Source organism: Erythrolamprus reginae, chromosome 2 (assembly GCF_031021105.1).
Source record: "Erythrolamprus reginae isolate rEryReg1 chromosome 2, rEryReg1.hap1, whole genome shotgun sequence".
NCBI lineage: Eukaryota > Metazoa > Chordata > Lepidosauria > Squamata > Dipsadidae > Erythrolamprus > Erythrolamprus reginae.
Genome location: NC_091951.1, coordinates 38,069,165 through 38,090,030, shown reverse-complemented (window position 1 = coordinate 38,090,030; position 20,866 = coordinate 38,069,165). Strand labels below are relative to the sequence as shown.

General features: G+C 40.7%; 1 protein-coding gene across 2 annotated transcripts in view; it reads right to left on the bottom strand.

The window, feature by feature from the left end:
• The window catches only part of MDC1 (mediator of DNA damage checkpoint 1), a 50,879-nt gene that overhangs the window by 12,740 nt on the left and 17,273 nt on the right, over positions 1-20,866 (bottom strand). Inside the window, exons 6-10 of one of the 2 annotated variants that reach the window (XM_070737733.1) lie at positions 14,202-14,297; positions 13,052-13,144; positions 5,620-6,096; positions 3,676-3,740; positions 595-1,146 (exon numbers count right to left, since the gene is read on the bottom strand). In XM_070737733.1, coding sequence (XP_070593834.1) covers positions 595-1,146; positions 3,676-3,740; positions 5,620-6,096; positions 13,052-13,144; positions 14,202-14,297 — 1,283 coding nt within the window. The remainder of the gene's footprint in view (positions 1-594; positions 1,147-3,675; positions 3,741-5,619; positions 6,097-13,051; positions 13,145-14,201; positions 14,298-20,866) is intronic. The other variant, XM_070737735.1, reaches the window with a different exon arrangement.

Sequence of the window (20,866 nt, the reverse complement as noted above, 5' to 3'; positions counted from 1 at the left end):
AGCATCCTCCTCCTCCGAGTCAGACATTACCATAATTGCGGTTTCTACAGTCTCTGGTGGTTCCTCGGGTTTTTCAAGTTCCAATTCTCCCTCACACTCACTCTCAGACTCCGCTTTCAAGAACACTGGCCTAGAGTACCAAGATGGACCCGGTTCATCCTCCTCAGAATCTGTGACTACTGCTAACATACTGTTATGCCCTTTGTAAATAAACGTAAAAAAAAAAAAAACACTTACTTGGGCCGTGTTTCACTTAGCAATATAAATTTTGGGCTCAATTGTGGTCGTAACAACTCTGTTGTTATCGTTATCATTGTTGTTATTATTATTATTATCATTTTTTATTATCATTTATTATTATTATTATTATTATTATTATTATTATTATCATCATTTTTTATTATCATTATTTATTTTCTATTATTGTTATTATTGTTGTTGTTATTATTATTACTATTATTACTATTACTATTATTATTATTATTATTATTATTATTATTATTATTATTATTATTATTATTGGTCCGTTGCCCTGAAAGAGAGGGGGGATAGAGAGCTTAGGGCAGTTTCTTCTTCCTCTTCTCCGATACTCACCTGCCGAGGCTTGGCCCCTTTCCCAGAATCCTTTGGGCTTGGGGTGCTCACGGAAGTGCTGCTGTTGCTGCTGGCCCGAGTCCTCGGACGCTCTGTCTGCTCTTCTAACCCAAGGTACGGAGGAGGAGCCTTCCAGGCCCGTTTTGTGGATTGCCTGGTCCCGGAACTGCCGCTAGAGACGGCTCTAGCTACTTCTGTAACTTTGCTGGAAGCCCTGGAAGCCCTCTGGGAGCTCCTCGTTAGGCCTTGAGGAACGGGAGCAGCATTCCTGGCCTTCTTCTTCGGCACTTCATCTCCGGGCTGTTCTGGCCTCTTCTTCACTTCCCTCACTGGCTGAGTTGCGTTGGCGAGCCGCCGTAACCCCCTACGCCTGGTCTCTGGGGCAACCGGGGTGCTGTGTGCAACGATGGCCCCAGATCCGCGATGGCGCAGGCTTCGTCTTTCTGGGACAGGAGTGGGTGAAGCGGAAGTGGTTGACAATCGCAGACTGCGCCGCAGCTCGCAGGCGGGGGGCGTTGCTGAAGGCGGATCCTCCTGGGTTGGCGCCGACACCTAAGGATATCAAATGGAGGTCAGGCATCACAGCAAACCATGATTCGGTTTAACCAGGTTGTTGGGGACGGGGGCAGGTTTCCAGTTCAGTTATCATCTCAACCCACAGTTTACAAATCACAGTTACCTTGTTCTACTTCATGAGGTATAACAACTGTGAAGGTTAGCTTTACCAGATCACTCTATATATAGTATATCAGATATATATATATATAGTGTGTGTGTTTGTGTGTATATGTATATATGTATGTATATGTACATGTATATATAGAATGGTACCTCTACCTAAGAACGCCTCTACTTACAAACTTTTCTAGATAAGAACCAGGCATTCAAGATTTTTTTTTTTGCCTCTTCTCAAGAAACATTTTCCACTTACAAATTCGAGCCTCCAAAACTGTAACCGGAAAAGGCAGGGAGAAGCCTCCGTGGGGCCTCTTTACGAATCTCCTGGGAGGAAACAGAGCCGGAAAAGGCAGGGGGAAGTCTCCATGGGGCCTCTCTAGGAATCTCCTGGGAGGAAACAGGGCCAGAAAAGGCGGGGAGAGGCCTCCATGGAGCCTCCCTAGGAATCTCCTGAGAGGAAACAGAACCTCCACCCTCCCTGTAGTTTCCCCAATTGCTTTTAAATTGATTCCTCTGGGAAAAAATTGCTTCTTCTTACAAACTTTTCTACTTAAGAACCTGGTCACGGAACGAATTAAGTTCGTAAGTAGAGGCACCACTGTATATAGAAACATAGAAACATAGAAGACTGACGGCAAAAAAATACCTCATGGTCCATCTATTTCCTGTATTTTATCTTAGGATGGATATATGTTTATCCCAGGCATGTTTAAATTCAGTTACTGTGGATTTACCAACCACGTCTGCTGGAAGTTTGTTCCAAGGATCTACTACTCTTTCAGTGAAATAATATTTCCTCACGTTGCTTTTGATCTTTCCCCCAACTAACTTCAGATTGTGTTCCCTTATGTAAATACATATACATGCAAATGTATATGTATTTTTCTGTCAAGTCATCCGGCATACGTAAATATAGGAGGGAGCTCATTGCTCCCTTTTGTCTTTCAGCCCCACTCCAGGGACCATCCAGACATCAAAACCATATTTTGCCAGCTTGCAAAGAACTGATAAAGAAATAAAGGGAAACTAGTATAGATGAATTTCAAGTTTTTTAGCTTTTGTCAGCCAGCCATACCCTTCTAGGATTCGAACCTGAGCTGCTTATGCCTTGCTGGGCAGTGATTATTCCTCTAAGCCACAGGCTCTACTCCAGTGATGGCGAACCTTTTTTCTCTTGGATGCCAAAACAGCATAAGCGTGCACTAGTGAGCGTGCATAAGTACCTACGCGTATAATTCAGTACCTGGGGAGAGCGAAAACAGCTTCCCCCAGCCCCCGGAGGCCCCATGAAGGCCAGAAACGGCCTATTTCCCAACTTCTGGTGGGCCCAGTAGGCTTGTGTTTTTCCCTCCCCAGGCTCCAAAGGCTTCCCTGGAGCGAGGGGAGGGTAAAAACCCCTTCCACCATCCCTCTGGAGGCTCTCTGCAAGCCAAAGATGCTCTCCCACAGCCTCTGTGTGAGCCGAAAATCAGCTGGTCGGCACATACATGCACATTGGACCTGAGCTAGGGCAACGGCTCGCGTGCCAGCGGATATTGTTGTACTCTTGATCAGCTGGAGGATGATGAAGATATTGAGGACTCAGATTCAGATAGTGTTTATGAAGTAGTGTGGGGCCCGGGTTACAGGTAGTAGAACAGGTGGGAGGCCAGCCACAGGATGGGGCTATGAGTTCAGGATCTAGTGAGGAAGAATCAGACGCTCGCTGGGTTAATCCTAAATTCAGAAGGATTCAGAAACGTAGAGAGCAAAGGTCTGGAAGAAGATATTAAGGAGAGGAATGGGTTAAATATTGTAGTGAGGTATTTGGCACGTCAGGGGGCTGGTGGAGAAGAAGGGTGGAGTTTCAACATTGCTGAAAATAAATATGGAGGTGTTTTCGCCACGCTAAAGTAAGCCAAGTATTTTGTATTGTAATTAGTCAGTGCTGCTGTCTTTTATACAGCTAAGTAGTTAGGAAATAAATCTTGTCTAAGTGAAGCAGGAAAAGGAATGTGAGAAATGTGGCTAAGAGAGAGATAACGGACCGAGTGATGTCTGGAATGTGTTGAAAATACAGGAGAGCAGAGAAATAAATGGAGTTGCTTTATTCATGAAATGATGCATTTAATGAGAGTTATTTGGAATTACTAAACTTCTACCAGAAACCAGAACAGATATGGCTCCACGTGCCACCTGTGGCGCTTGTGCCACAGGTTCGCCATCACTGCTCTACTCCCTTTTATCAGTTGAGCCAGTTCTTTGCAAATGTATGTGTATATATGCGTGTGTATTACTTTATGTAACAACAAATAACTGTCATTTGTATTTAATATAATGTTTTATATTTTGTATATATATTTATTATTTATAAAAATAATAAAGACAGGATATTAAATAAATAAAGGTGAATCTGATGCTTACCTTCTTAGGAGTCTTTGTTTCTCTTACTAATTCCGAGTTTTCTTCCACTCGGTCCTCCACAGGAGCTAGAAAAAGCCAAAAAATGAAACAGCCTGGATTGAAAAACACTGTTTCATTTTTTTTCCTACCACCAGGGGGCAGAGCAGAAATACAGACCGCCATTTCCCATACGTTTTCCCCACCTCACATAAACCAAAGGGAAATGGAACGCTATTCCGCACCAATGTGCTATAATCCTGGCTTCCTGCCAGAGTTTTCGGCTATACAGATGATTGGCTTATGACTGCTTGCTTAGCAACCATTCAAAAATCAAAGTTACAATGGACCCAAAAGCTACTTTGGACAAGGTGCTGAAGTTACGATAATCACCTTCCCCTACTGTCATGACCCCATTTTGAGCCCCAGGCAACCTGCCTGTATTTACAAAGTATTTTTCCTCCCAGTTTCCATCCCATAGCAAACAATGGATTCACTTAACGACCAGATCCTTAACAATTGTGGCGTTCACTTTACCACTTTGGCCTTTGCTTATGACTACTACAGTGGTACCTCTACTTAAGAACTTTTCTAGATAAGAACCGGGTGTTCAAAAAAAAATTGCCTCTTCTTAAGAACCATTTTCTACTTAAGAACCCGAGCCCGGAAAAATTTCCCAGGAAATTTGAGAGCGGCACGAAGGCCCAGCCAGTTTCCTGACATTCCCCCTTTAATCCTGGCCATCTCGGGCTTTTCTGGACTGCCAGAGGAGCCTTTTGATGGCGCTTAAAGAGGTTTTGGCAGTCCAGAGTGAACGAAGCATTTTCCTTTCTCTGGGTGCTTGGAGAGGGAATAAACCTCTGCCAGCACCCAGAGAAAAGAAACTCCCCCTTCGCTCTGGGCAGCGACTGTCCTCTTCCTCTTCTTCCTCCTCCTCCTCCTCCCACCCAAATTCCGAGCTTTTATTTCTTTCCTAATGAGTTTGCACGCATTATTTGGTTTTACATTGATTCCTATGGGAAAAATTGCTTCTACTTACAAACTTTTCTACTTAAGAACCTGGTCATGGAACAAATTAAGTTCTGAAGTAGAGGTACCACTGTACTGCCAAAAATAAGAGAGTAATAAAATCGAGTCCAGTCACATCATCCTGACTCTGTCCAGTCAGGTTCAACAATTTAATTTAATTTGTTACGTTTATAAGGGCGGCGTCTGACAAAATTAGGACAATATAAAACAATTTAAAAATCCCTATAAAACATTCATCACTTTTAGATGCTGTTGCTCAATGACCCCAGACCTGCCTGCAAAGTCAGGCTTTTTAAAGCTTTCCAGAAAGGTAGGAAGGAGGGGCGGTACAGATCTAAACGTTGTTTAAACAAAAATTGTTCTAGACAACAAAATGAAGACTATTTTTAAAATAAATGCTTGATCTGAAGAGGCCCAGTGATATCGTATGTTCTTTTAAATAGAAGAGAATAACTACACTTCCAGAAAGTCACATCAATTTTAACAGCATCTGTACAAGTATAGTCTGAAATATAGCAGTGTCCTGTTTTAGTATTAAGATAAGGCAGCTGAGTTAAACCTTGACTTAGTCATGTATGTAGTTGATCTATTTAAATAATTGGGAGGAGTTACTGTGACTACATTTCAGAGAACTTTCTGGCAGTAATATACTGCCATAATATACATTTCTCCAATTCTTTGCTATTTCCATGAGTCGGGCACACTTGTAAACACTGTACTGTATATCATCTGTACAGTTTGCTGGGAGGCAGAGGCAGAATTTTTCCCCTTGTTATCCTCCCCCAAAACGAAACTGTCTCTTATACTCCAAAAATACGGTGAATGAGTGAGTAAATATAAACATAAATGAATTGTGCAGCCTCCACAATTGCAATGCAGCAGTGAGAACCACAATCCTTTCATTCCTCTTATGAGAATGTTTTACATGCTGCCACTCACTTGCCTCACTCTGTCTCGGTACCACCTCTGAAGAAGGGCTTCCACTTTCCGGGACCTCCTCCACTGTCTTCTCTTCCTCCTGTGGAGTCAAGGATGCCTTACCGCCCACAAGGGGAATTTGCACAGAGGGGACAGGTTGAGTTTCCTCTTCAGGGGCGCCCTCTGGTGCCTGCGAGGAGGACTGCACGGAGGGCAACTCTACAGCCTGAGGTGGAGCATTGCCCCCTGGAAGACTGGATGTGGTTCCTTCTCCTGGAGAGGCTGCAGCTGAGACGTCAGGTTGAGGCACCTGCTCAAAACACTTGTCCCCTTCAGGTTGGTTCTGAACAGGCTGCTCTGGGTCCAGCTTCCCTTTGCCAACCAAGACCTCACAAGGCTCTGCTGAGAATTGCTTGGGCTCCTCACAGTATGGCTGGGTAGCTTCCAGCATGTCATCTTCCTGGTCAGAAGTGATGTCTTTCAAAGGTGAGCTGATTACTGGGACGACAAGTAGAGACATTGTTTGTCTTCATTTGTTCTTAAGCAGAGGTCCTCAAACATGTAAGACTTGTGTCTTCAACTCCCAGAATTCCCCAGCCAGCATAGCACCAAGTTTAAAGTAGCCCCTGGTCTAAACTAAACTAATCCCAGCGGCTGATGAGGTCTCACAGAGTTTGTTTGTTTGTTTGTTTGTTGATTGATTGATTGATTGATTGATTGATTGATTGGATTTGTATGCCTCCCCTCTCCGCAGACTCGGCCTTCTCCAGGTCCTGTCAACTACACAGTGTTGTCTGACGGGCCCCAGGGGAACAGCCTTCTCTGTGGCGGCCCCAGCCCTCTGGAACCAGCTCCCCCCAGAGATCAGAACTGCCCCCACCCTCCTTGTCTTTCGCAAACTACTTAAGACCCACCTATATCGCCAGGCATGGGGGAATTGAGACATCTCCCCCAGGCTTTTATAGTTTTATGTATGGTATGCGTGTGTTGCATGGTTTTTAAATGATGGGTTTTTAGATGCTTTTTAAAAAAATATTAGATTTGTTTACACTGTCACACTGTTTTATTATTGTTGTGAGCTGCCCCGAGTCTTTGGAGAGGGGCGGCATACAAATCTAATAAATAATAATAATAATAATAATAATGATATTATTATTATTATTATTATTATTATTATTATTATTATTATTATTATTATATAATACAAATAATTTCTCCCCAATTCTGACCCAATTCTGGTCTTCTGACTTCTTCTTCAGCACAGGAACCCAAGAACACTGAAACAGAGGAATGCTGGTCCTTCAGTCTGGCCTAGTCTGGCTACTTTATAAATAAGGGGTTTTAGCTGTTTTATTATTGGATTGTCACATGATGTTTTTATCATTGTTCTTAGCCGCCCTGAGTCTACAGAGAGGGGCTGCATACAAATCCAATAACAATAACATAGTAATTTTGGTCTCTCTTTATCGAATTCCTATACTGTTCTTGCGGATTTAGATAGTAAGGATGTTGGAGATATTAGCAAGGCCCCTCAGGCAGAGAATGAGGGGATATTCAAAGGGGAAGTTGTTGTAAATGTCACCAAACCATCAAGTGCAGTTAGTAGAAATATAAAGAGGACACATTTTCTTGTGGGTGATTCGACTGTTAGAGGTGTTGATTTGGGACAGAGTAAGGACGTGGTGAAGGTGCTGAGGTGTCTCCCAGGGGCCACTGCCAGTAGGGACAGGAGGAGGATTACAAACATTGTCAAGGCTGTGAGTAAAGGTAATAACATTGATGTGGTGGTGCATCTTGGCACAAATGATTTGTCCCAGAGAAATGTCAATGTAGTAAAAAGAGATTTTCAATGTCTAAGTGTGGAGCTGGGTAAAATAGCAGATTCAGTGACTTTCTCAGAGGTGTTACCGGTTTGTGGCCAAGAGGATAAAACAACGTGTATCATAGAGTTTAATGTGTGGTTAAAGCAGTGGTGTAAAGCTGAAGGTTTTGGCTATGTAAGTCATGATGTCAGTAGGTGGTCTAATAGGGAGTTGTTTAAGAGGGATGGTTTGCATCCATCATACAGAGGTACCCAGGTACTCGGTGAGGAATTCAGAACTTTTTTGGACAGGCATTTAAACTAGGTAAAGGGGACAGAGATGTAACTGATGTGGGTGATTTCTGTCCCCGACCAATGAGGATAAAGCAGTTTTTGGAAGCTTATGAAAAGGGAGCTGCAAATAAAATAGATGTAGTTGTTGATGATAAGGGGCAAACTAATAATGAAAATAATGTTCTTCGTGTAATGTGCACGAATGCTCGAAGCTTGAGCAACAAGCTCTATGAATTAATGGCCATAATATCTAGAGATAATTTGGACCTGGTTGCCATAACTGAGACATGGTTTAAGGATTCTAATGAATGGGAAATATCCATACCAGGATATACACTGTATAGGAAGGATAGAATAGAGAGAAGGGGAGGTGGAGTAGCCATTTATGTTAAAGAAACTCTAAAAACAACACTAATTCAAAATACATGTCAAGATCTAGAGACCCTCTGGATTTGCATGCAAAATAAAGACGGTTCTGTCATTAGAATTGGGGTGATCTATAGGCCTCCAGGGCAATCTGAGGAATATGACAACAAGATGGTGGATGAAATTACCCAAATGGCAGTAAAGGGAGATATTGTGGTTATGGGTGATTTCAACATGCCTGATGTTGACTGGAATATCCCCAGTGCCCTTACATGCAAAAGTAAGAATATAGTAGAGGCCTTTACAGGAGCAGCTCTGGCACAGCTGGTTAAGACACCAACTAGAGGGGAGAATATTCTAGATTTAGTTTTTACAAATGGGAATTGGGTTTCAGATGTCAAGGTGGGAGAAAATTTAGGTTGCAGTGACCATCTATGTTTGTGGTTTGATGTAAAAACTCATTGTGAGCAATCCTATAATGCAACCAAAGTATTGGATTTCAGAAAAACAAATTTTAATGCAATGGGGGAATATTTAGATAATGAATTAAAGGGGAGGGATAAAATGGCAGGAGCGAGCACCCAGTGGACTGTATTTAAAAAGGCCATCTTAAAAGCCACTGGACTGTATGTAAGACAAATAACTAAAGGTAAAAGGAAGAAGAAACCGCTATGGTTTAGCAATGATGTAAGGACTATAGTCAATGAAAAAAAGGCTGCCTATAGGAGGTATAAAGAGTCTGGAAGTATAGCTGATAGGGAGGTGTATAAAATGAGACAGAAGGAGGCGAAGCAGATAATATATGCTGCTAAAGCCTCAAAAGAGGAAGAAATTGCCAAATCTCTAAAGAAGGGAGATAAAACCTTCTTCAGATATATTAGTGATAAGAAGAAGAAAAACTGCGGCATCACGAAGCTTAGTACCGGGAAAAATACATGCATTAATGGGAATAAGGAGATCGCTGACCATTTCAATAGCTACTTCTGTTCAGTTTTCTCAAAAGACACCTTACAAAATAATACTATAGAGGGATATAGCATTGCTTCCAACTGTACGGATTCAGCTCCAGTGATCTTAGAAGCCGATGTCTTAGAAGAACTTGAACGATTAAAGATAAATAAGGCAATGGGTCCAGATGGCATCCACCCCAGAGTTCTTAAAGAACTCAGATCTGTCATTGCTACCCCCCTGACTGATTTGGAGATGTTCCTGAGGATTGGAGAATGGCAAGTGTTGTGCCTATCCACAAGAAGGGCAGTAGAGAAGAAGCTGGTAACTACAGGCCAGTTAGCTTGACATCAGTTGTCGTTAAAATGATGGAGACTCTACTGAAAAAGAGGATAAATCAGCACCTAAAAAACAATAACTTATTGGACCCAAATCAGCATGGCTTTACTGAAGGCAAATCATGTCAGACTAATCTCATTGATTTCTTTGACTATGTCACAAAGGTGTTGGATGAAGGTGGTGCCGTGGATATTGCCTACCTGGACTTCAGCAAAGCCTTTGATACGGTTCCACATAAAGAGCTGATAGATAAATTAGTGAAGATTGGACTTAATCCCTGGATAGTTCAATGGATTTGCAGCTGGCTGAAGCATAGACACCAGAGGGTTGTTGTGAATGGCGAGTATTCTGAGCAGAGTCAGGTTACAAGCGGTGTGCCACAAGGGTCTGTTCTGGGTCCTATTCTTTTTAATATGTTTGTGAGTGACATAGGGGAAGGTCTGGTAGGGAAGGTTTGCCTATTTGCCGATGACTCTAAAGTGTGCAATAGGGTTGATATTCCTGGAGGCGTCGGCAATATGGTAAATGATTTAGCTTTACTAGATAAATGGTCAAAGCAATGGAAACTGCAGTTTAATGTTTCCAAATGTAAAATAATGCACTTGGGGAAAAGAAATCCTCAATCTGACTATTGTATTGGCAGTTCTGTGTTAGCAAATACTTCAAAAGAAAAGGATTTAGGCGTAGTGATTTCTGACAGTCTCAAAATGGGTGAACAGTGCAGTCAGGCAGTAGGGAAAGCAAGTAGGATGCTTGGCTGCATAGCTAGAGGTATAACAAGCAGGAAGAGGGAGATTATGATCCCGCTATATAGAATGCTGGTGAGACCACATTTGGAATACTGTGTTCAGTTCTGGAGACCTCACCTACAAAAAGATATTGACAAAATTGAACGGGTCCAAAGACGGGCTACAAGAATGGTGGAAGGTCTTAAGTATAAAACGTATCAGGAAAGACTTAATGAACTCAATCTGTATAGTCTGGAGGACAGAAGGAAAAGGGGGGACATGATCGAAACATTTAAATATATTAAAGGGTTAAATAAGGTCCAGGAGGGAAGTGTTTTTAATAGGAAAGTGAACACAAGAACAAGGGGACACAATCTGAGGTTAGTTGGGGGAAAGATCAAAAGCAACATGAGAAAATATTATTTTACTGAAAGAGTAGTAGATCCTTGGAACAAACTTCCAGCAGACGTGGTAGATAAATCCACAGTAACTGAATTTAAACATGCCTGGGATAAACATATATCCATCCTAAGATAAAATACAGAAAATAGTATAAGGGCAGACTAGATGGACCATGGGGTCTTTTTCTGCCGTCAGACTTCTATGTTTCTATGTTTCTATTATTGTTATTGTTGTTGTTGTTGTTGTTGTTGTTGTTGTTATTATTATTATTATTATTATTATTATTATTATTATTATTATCATTACAGTACTTTAGATTACTGGACTGGTATTAATCAGGTAACTGGTCTCGTAACTGAGCCTAATCTTGGCTATATTTAGCCCATAACCTATTGGGAGAGCTTTGTGCATGCAGAAGGTAACCCACCAACTAGCCACAGTTAACCACTATACCTAATTGAAGTCTTCAATAAAAAACACTGCAGCAGGCTTTTTTTTTGTAAAAATATTTTTACTTTTCTTCTTATCAAAATGCTACTCTAAATAAACTATCACCTTTACATTTAACCACCATAATAAACTATCCACAATACTAGTATATAACTCTTATTACATCCACCACTGCAACCACTAAGTACTAACCACTAACTACAAATCACTCTATAACAAACCACTCTATATCAAACCATACCCATGCAAGGGTGTTACACCTATTATATAGGTTACAGCCAATCAGGTTGCAGCACATTTAGCAAACCCATGATTACAGGCTGATTATGGCTTACATCAGCCTTCCCTATGGTTACAAACCATTTAAAGTAGTACCTCTAGATACGAGCTGCTCCACATGCGAGTATTCCAAGTTACGAGCCACGATGCGAGCGAAATTTCTGTTCGACACCCGAGCTCAAATTCGGGATATGAGCCGAGCTTCCACTAGGTGGCGCAAGAATCCTTGCTTCTGGTTATCTCGGCGCGGAAAAACAAAGTCTAAAGGCATTCGTTCAAGATGCGAGTTGATCGACATACGAGCTCAGGTCTGGAACGAATTAAACTCGTATCTAGAGGTACTACTGTAGTTGCATTGTACTATTACCTTCAGAAATAAACTTATTTCTGACATCCCCTTCTAGAAAAGATTTGTCAGATAGCTGCTTTTAGAATACAAGCAGTCCTTGACTTACAACAGCTCATTTAGTGACCAAAGTTACAATGGCACTGAAAAAAGTGACTAATGATCCCCCCCCCCACACACTAATTAGTCTATTACTAATTTCACAACTGCAATGATTCACTTAATGGCTGTGGTGAGAAAGGCGGTAAACTTGTAGCAAAACTCGCTTTAATAACAGTCTGTCTTGGCAAAAAGAAATTCTGGGCTCAATTGTGTAAGGACTACCTACTTGAGAAAACGTGATCCAAGATCCTAAAAAGCTATTCAGGCATTTTCAGGTGCAATCAATGAAAAGAAGATAAGCAAACGAGAAATTTGGGGCAATGGCAAAGAGATTAAATTGATTTTTTTTAAAAACAGATCATGACCCAAATTCAATGCAAGGAGCGTATCAAGCCTAAACACATAACTACAATACAAAGAGATTACAGAGAAAATGCAGAGCAAACCTAACAGTCAGTAGTCAAAGAGAAACAGAAAAGATGACTCAGAGAAATAAGCTATGAACTCTAACTCCCTCTTGTGGCATTCTGCAACACCTGCAGCCGATATATTACCAACCCAAAAGTTATGGACTGTTTAACAGTGCAATCTAAAAGAATGTACAGTGGTACCTCTATCTACAAACACCTCTACTTACAAACTTTTCTAGATAAGAACTGGGTGTTCAAGATGTTTTTGCCTCTTCTCAAGAACTATTTTCCACTTACAAACCCGAGCCTCCAAAACTGTTATCGGAAAAGGCAGGGAGAAGCCTCCGTGGGGCCTCTCTAGGAATCTCCTGGGAGGAAACAAGGGTGGAAAAGGCAGGGAGAAACCTCCGTGGGGCTTCTGTAGGAATCTCCTGAGAGGAAGCAGGGCCGGAAAAGGCAGGGAGAAGCCTCCGTGGGGCTTCTGTAGGAATCTCCTGGGAGGAAACAGGGCCGGAAAAGCCTCCGTGGGGGCCCTGTAGGAATCTCCTGGGAGGAAACAGGGCCGGAAAAGGCAGGGAGAAGCCTCTGTGGGGCCTCTCTAGGAATCTCCTGGGAGGAAACAAGGCCAGAAAATGCAGGGAGAAGCCTCTGTGGGGCCTCTCTAGGAATCTCCTGGAAGGCAACAGGGCCGGAAAAGGCAAGGAGAAGCCTCTGTGAGGCCTCTCTAGGAATCTCCTGGGAGGAAACAGGGCCTCCACCCTCCCTGTGGTTTCCCCAATCGCACACATTATTTGCTTTTACATTGATTCCTATGGGAAAAATTGCTTCTTCTTACAAACTTTTCTACTTAAGAACCTGGTCACGGAACGAATTAAGTTCGTAAGTAGAGGTACCACTGTACATTCCCTCTTTTCACCCTGTCATCCATTCAACCACAAATTCCATCATGGGGAAAAAATCTCTCCTCATTGGAAAAAGAGAGACTCACCATTCCTGAATTGACGTCTGGTGGGTAAAAAGGATGGGCTGAAGTCAAATGCCTGAGTGGGCTCCTCTTCTAGAGCACAACTGGAATCTGACACTAAGTGAGTGAAAGAAAGAAATCCACATTATATAATAAGTCACAGAAAAGAAAGAACGGTTCTGGAGCAGGGGTGTCAAACTCAATGCTGGGAAGCCAGATCTGGCCTGTGGTGGAGAAAATAATTTTTTTTATTTATTTATTCATTCATTCATTCATTTATTAGATTTGTATGCCGCCCCTCTCCGTAGACTCGGGGCGGCTCACAGCAATAATAAACAATATACAGTGATACCTCGTCTTACAAACGCCTCGTCATACAATCTTTTCGAGATACAAACCTGGGGTTTAAGATTTTTTTGCCTCTTCTTACAAACTATTTTCACCTTACAAACCCACCGCCACCGCTGGGATGCCCCGCCTCCGGACTTCCGTTGCCACCGAAGCACCCATTTTTGCGCTGCTGGGATTCTCCCGAGGCTCCCCTCCATGGGAAACCCCACCTCCGGACTTCCGTGTTTTTGTGATGCTGCAGGGGAAACCCAGCAGCGCAAAAATGGGCACTTCGGTGACAACGGAAGTCCGGAGGTGGGGTTTCCCAGCGAGGGGAGCCTCAGGGAAATCCCAGCAGTGCAAAAACAGGCGCTTCGGCTGGCAAAAGGGGTGAATTTTGGGCTTGCACGCATTAATCGCTTTTCCATTGATTCCTATGGGAAACATTGTTTCGTCTTACAAACTTTTCACCTTAAGAACCTCGTCCCGAAACCAATTAAGTTTGTAAGACAAGGTATCACTGTATAACAAAGCTAATAATTTAAAAGAAACACTAAAAGCCCCATTATTAAAAGCAAACATACACACAAGCATACCATACATAACTGTATAGGCCCGGGGGAGATGTTTCAATTCCCCCATGCCTGATGGCAAAGGTGGGTTTTAAGGAGTTTACGACAATGAATCCTACATAAGCAGACCATAATCTGCTCAGAGCCTTAAACTGCAGCTGTCATGCTCCTGATCAGTTCTTATGCCAACCCAACCCAAACTTCCTGGCTTTTGTCCCCCTAGATGTCTTCTTCTATTCCAGGTGATCCAGAAGTTCAGCAATGTTTCTTACCTGTAGCTGCGATATCTCCAGCTTTGCCAGGCTCAGGTGATGTGATTTCAGTTGGCAGGTAACACTGTGTAGCCTGCAGGGACACATCAAGCTCATCTGGAAGAAGGGAAACAGTAAGGGGAAATGTACATGGATGGTGTGTTGAGTAAAGATGGACAAATGGTCCAAACAGCATTTCCTGCATACCAGACAACTAGCAGAAAAACAGCAGTTGAAGAATGAAATGGCTCTTTAAAATATCTCTAGAGCCTGACAATCTTTAAATGAGACTCTGTTCACCAGAGCAAATGATCTGGGCATATTTTTTTTCTGAAGTTGTTTTGTGCACAATATTTAATTTACATTAACTGGTTGCATTTCTAAGCCGCCCAATTCCTATCGGACTCTGGGCGGAGTATAACAAAATTAAAACAATATAAAACAATTAAAACAGAAATCGAATAAACTAGAAGAAGAGTATAGATTCTTAGAAGAAAACTTACAATTATATCCCCCCAAAAAAGAATTTAAACAAAAAATGTCACAAATAAAACATGAGTTAAACTTAATAGATCAACTAAACCTAGCACAACAAATTAAAAGTAGCAATCAATATAATTTTGAAAATGCCAACAAACCTAGCAAATGGTTAGCCAATAAACTCAAAAAACAAAAAGAAAAGAAACTCATAAACTGTCTTAAGACAACAAACGGGGAAATATGTCATGACTTGGAAAGAAAAAAACAGATTGCTAGTGACTTTTATAGTAAGCTTTATGACAATCCCGAAAATACACCTAATATCGAACATGACCAAAAAATACAAGAAATTTTAGAACAGGCTAATCTTCCTAAAGTACCTCTAGAAATGAAAGATATAATAAATAAGCCAATCACTGTCATAGAATTAAAAGAAGCAATCAAAGGGCAAAAAAATTACAAAGCCCCGGGCCCTGATGGTATCCCATCTGAATTCTACAAAGACCTCCCCAAAGAAATGGAAAAGGCCCTGCTTGAAGCCTTAAACGAGGCCCTAGATAGAGGCATAATTCCAACATCCTGGACAGAAGCAAACCTAGCGCTAATATCGAAAAAAGATACGGACCCTACAGATATAGCTAACTACCGTCCTATCTCTCTTTTAAACGCCGACTACAAAATATTTAGCTCCATTCTAGCTAGTAGAATTAAAGGATTTCTAAACCAATTCATACATTCGGATCAAAACGGCTTCCTCCCTGGAAGACAGCTAAAGAATAATATTAGAATAGTACTGGACACCCTGGAGTACTACGAAGCCCACAGTGAAAAACAAGTGGCATTAATTTTTCTTGACGCCCAGAAGGCTTTTGACAACGTGTCCTGGAAATTTATATTCAAACAACTTGAATATATGGAATTTGGCCCTAAATTCCTAAACGCAATAAAAGCCATATACACCGATCAATCAGCATATATCATCCTTAATGGAGATATATCAACAAAAATTTCCCTTCACAAAGGAACGAGACAAGGGTGTCCATTGTCCCCACTACTGTTTATCCTAACATTAGAAGTACTAACTAGAATTATTAGAAAAAAGGAAGATATAAAAGGGCTAAAGTGCAAAAATGAAATTTATAAGCTACAAGCTTTTGCGGACGACCTGGTATTTATTATAGAAGACCCTTTAGAATCAGGACCTAAACTACTGACCGTCCTAGAAGAATATGGCACAGTGGCAGGCCTTAAAATAAATAAAACAAAAATCAAATCTTAACCAAAAATATGAGAGAACCGCAGAAAGCCATCTTAACAGCCAAACTTGATATCCAAATAGTTCAAAAAATCAAATACCTTGGCATTAATTTGACGAATAAAGTGTCTAGCCTAAAAGAAAACAATTACAATAAACTAATAGATAAAATACAATCTGACTTGTTGAAATGGAAAAATCTACAACTCTCCTTACTAGGGAAGATTGCGGCTATAAAACTTAACATCTTGCCTAAAATACTGTTCCTATTCCAAACAATCCCAATTCAATTGAAACAGGAATTCTTTATAAAATTGAACAAAATTACCAGTAACTTCATCTGGCAGAACAAGCGTCCTCGAATTCGCTTAAAATATTTACAAGATAGAAAAGAAGAAGGAGGTCTGGCACTCCCAATTTGGAAAGACTATTACATTGCCGCATCCCTAACTTGGATGAGAGAATGGATGATCTTATCTAACATCAGATTACTTAGCTTAGAAGGTCACGACCTCCACTCAGGATGGCACTACTATCTTTGGGATGAGAAGTCGAGGACCCATAAATATTTTACTAACCATCTGATTAGGAAATCTTTAATAAATACCTGGAAAAAAATTAAGTCTAAACTTTACAAAGGAATCCCCACATGGTATGCCCCACTAGAAGCATATGTGCATCCTAATTTTCATTAAAAAAAACAATATAATAAGGTACAAGGATATACTAAATTCCAATGGTGAAATTAGATCAAGAATAGAATTAGAAAATCTTGGTCAAAAAACAGAATGGTGGGATTACTTACAGATACAAACTAAATTCAACAAAGATAAAAGTAATCCTGGAATAATTAAAAATGCCCCACTAGACAAACTTTGTACAGACTCCCAGGAACAATTAATTAAAAAATTCTATTGTTACTTAAACTATAACGAATTGGACAATATTAACACAAAAATTAATGTAAAACAATGGAATCTGGACCTCAAAAAAGAGATCAAAGAAGAGGAATGGCAAATACTTTGGAGCAGAAATTATAAATTGACTATTGCCAATTTATAATTTCTATTAACTAAAGAGAATTTAGTTAAAATGTTTTACAGGTGGCATATTACCCCGATTAAATTAACAAAACTAAATAATAAACTTTCACCTTATTGTTGGAAGTGTCACCAAGAAATAGGCACCTATTTCCATTTATGGTGGCAATGCACAAAAGCTAAAATCTATTGGAATAAAATCGGAACCTGGATTGACGAAATCCTTAATTTGACAATAGAAAAAAACCCTGAATGTTTTCTTCTGGGCATTATTAGACAAAAACTACCTAAATCCCAAATACATCTAATTGTCCATTTAACAACAGCAGCCAGATTAACTTTTGCGCAGTGGTGGAAGAACGAGGAGATACCTCCGAATGACGCAATAATAAAAAAAATTACATACTGTGCAGAGATGACAAAATTAACTATATTAGTAAGAAACGAAACTATGGCTACATTCAATAACTGTTGGGATCCTTTCTACAACTGGTTAGGAAAAAAGAGTGAGAATAACACGTCATAATATTGATACGTTGGAAATAAGCACGACCAGTTACAAATCTGGTATATAGCCATTTTATATTTTAGATAGTATTAAGAGACTTTATATATACAGTATACTGATAGTATCCTTACTACTACTCCCTAAAATCTCTATAACTTGAGTAACTCAACACTTGCATCTACCAATCTAGATAAACAAACCGAACCATGGTAACGAGCTAATGAAATAGGAATCAGTTCTCGTTTTCCGTACAGCTCCCCCGGACATTCGCCAATCTTTTATTCTTTCTATTCTTTTTACGTTCTCTGTCCTTTCTATCTTTTTCCCTCCTCCTCTCTACCCCTTCCCTACCTACTTCTTTCCCTCCCTCTTTCTAGCTTTTAAGTTTGTACTTTGTTAATTGATTGATATGTTATTTGACTGCTCTCTATTGTTACGACCTTTATTTCATGTCTTGTATACTATGCTGTATTTTGTATTATATGTATAATTTAAAAAAAAAAATCCCCAATAAAATAATTCATCACATTTTAGGTCGGAGCTCGATGCTGTTGCTCAATGACCCCAGGCCTGTTGGCAAAGCCCAGTTTTTAAGGCTTTCCGGAAAGCCAGGAGGGAAGGGAGCGGTATGAATCTCCAGGGGAAGCAGCTGGTTCCAGAGAGCTGGAGCCACCACAGAGAAGGCCCTCCCACGCCCCAGTTCACATTGTCTGGCCGATGGGAATATAAATTTCCAAACATTTTTTTCCCCTTTCCTTTCCCCTCTTTTTTCTTTTTAAAGTTAATCTTAAATCACAAAAGAACTCACTGTGTAATCTGAGTTCAGATTACATAATTTGTTACTTTTTTCACATCAAAAGATTGTGACATTTGTCATCATTAACACATTAATGTGTTGCTGTCGCTACATGAAATGTATAAATATATAAATGTATACGCGATAAACGCTGCTCAAAAAACCCAAAGGGAACACTTAAACAACACAATATAACTCCAAATAAATCAAACTTCTGTGAAATCAAACTGTCCACTTAGGAAGCAACACTGATTGACAATCAATTTCACATGCTGTTGTGTGCACATTCAACTTTGTACAGAACAAAGGATTCAATGAGAATATTTCATTCATTCAGATCTAGGATGTGTTCTTGGAGTGTTCCCTTTATTTTTTTTGAGCAGTATATTATCTGGTTGTTTATTAAAGAACTGAATCGGTTTGATTCGTCTCCCAATGAATTCCGAAACTGCATCTGTTTGACATTAAATAAAACAATAAAAGCTTAATAAAAAGAGCCAGGGTGGTGCAGTGGTTTGAGTGCAGCACTGCATGCTACTTCAACCAACTGCTAACTGTTGTTCAGCAGTTCAAATCTCACGACCGGCTCAAGGTTGACTCAGCCTTCCATCCTTCTGAGGTGGGTAAAATGAGGACCCAGATTGTTGGGGGCAATACGCTAACTCTGTAAAAACCCCTACTGTAGAGAGGGCGGTAAAAGCACTATCAGGAGTATATAAGTCTAAATACTAAATGCTATCTGGGAGGGCAGGGAGGGAAACCCTCCAGGATCAATAATGATTTTATAATGTGCACCTCTGCCTTTCTAACTATGGGTAGTCCTCGAGTTGCAACCGCAACTGAAGCAAGCCAAGAATAATAATAATAATAATAATAATAATAATAATAATAATAATAATAATAATAATAATAATAATAATAATAGCAAAACTACTGTGGGACTTCCGACTTCAGACTGACTGAATTCTGAAGCATAACACACCAGACATTGTGATCGTGGAGAAAAAGAAAGTATGGATCATCGACATCGCAATCCCAGGAGAAAGCAGAATTGAGGAGAAGCAGCTAGAGAAATTAGTGAAATACGAAGATCTAAAAATCGAGCTGCAAAGACTCTGGCATAAGCCCATGAAAGTGGTCCCAGTGGTACTTGGCACGCTGGGCGCAGTGCCAAAGGATCTCAGCGGACATTTGAAAACCATCGGAATTGACAAAATCTCCATCTGTCAATTGCAAAAGGCCACTTTACTGGGATCGGCAAACATAATTCACCGCTACATCACGCAGTCCTAGGTGCTTGGGAAGCGCCCGACTGGTGATGAAATACGAAATCCAGCATAGTGATCTCGTTTGCTGTGTTGTACTGACATAATAATAATAATAATAATAATAATAATAATAATAATAATAATTATTATTATTATTATTATTATTATTATTATTATTAGATTTATTTATTTATTTATTTATTTATTATTTGGATTTGTATGCCGCCCCTCTCCGAAGACTCGGGGCGGCTCACAACAAGTGGAACAAATCATAAATAATCCGACTAAATTTAAAATATTTGAAGATTTAAAAAAAAACCCATATACTAACAGACACGCACACAAGCATACCATGTATAAATTAAACATGCCCAGGGAGAGATGTTTCAGTTCCCCCATGCCTAATGGCAAAGGTGGGTTTTAAGGAGTTTATGGAAGGCAGGAAGAGTAGGGGCAGTTCTAATCTCCGGGGGGAGTTGGTTCCAGAGAGTCGGGGCCGCCACAGAGAAGGCTCTCCCCCTGGGGTCCGCCAACCAACATTGTTTAGTTGACGGGACCCGGAGAAGGCCCACTCTGTGGGACCTAATCGGTCGCTGGGATTCGTGCGGCAGGAGGCGGTCTCGGAGATATTCTGATCCAATGCCATGAAGGGCTTTAAAGGTCATAACCAGATTTGTATGCCGCCCCTCTCCAAAGACTCGGGAGAAGAAACTTCTTCAGTTCTACCTTGCTCGGAACTGCCCTGGTTTTGCCCTGGCTTGCCAGAACTGGAGAAGCTTTTTGGATGAGAAGTGAAACGTTTTCAATGGGGAGAGAAATAATAATAATAATAATAATAATAATAATAATAATAATAATAATAATAATAATTTATTAGATTTCTATGCTGCCCCTCTCCGCAGACTCGGAGCGGCTCACAAAAATAATAATAACAATACAGTATACAGTACAATGTAACAAATCAAATATTAAAAGAAAATATCTAAAAACCCATCATTTAAAAAACATACAACACACGCATACCATACATACATAAACTCTATAAGCCTGGGGGAGATGTCTCAATTCCCCCGTGCCTGGCGATATAGGTGGGTCTTAAGCAATTTACGAAAGGCAAGGAGGGTGGGGGCAGTTCTGATCTCTGGGGGGAGTTGATTCCAGAGGGCCGGGGCAACCACAGAGAAGGCTCTTCCCCTGGGGCCCGCCAGATGAAATTAAGTCTACGGAACCCGGAGAAGGCCAACTCTGTGGGACTTTATCGGCCGCTAGGATTTGTACGGCAGAAGACGGTCCCGGAGATATTCTGGTCCGATGCCAAGAAAGTCAGACAGAAGGAAGT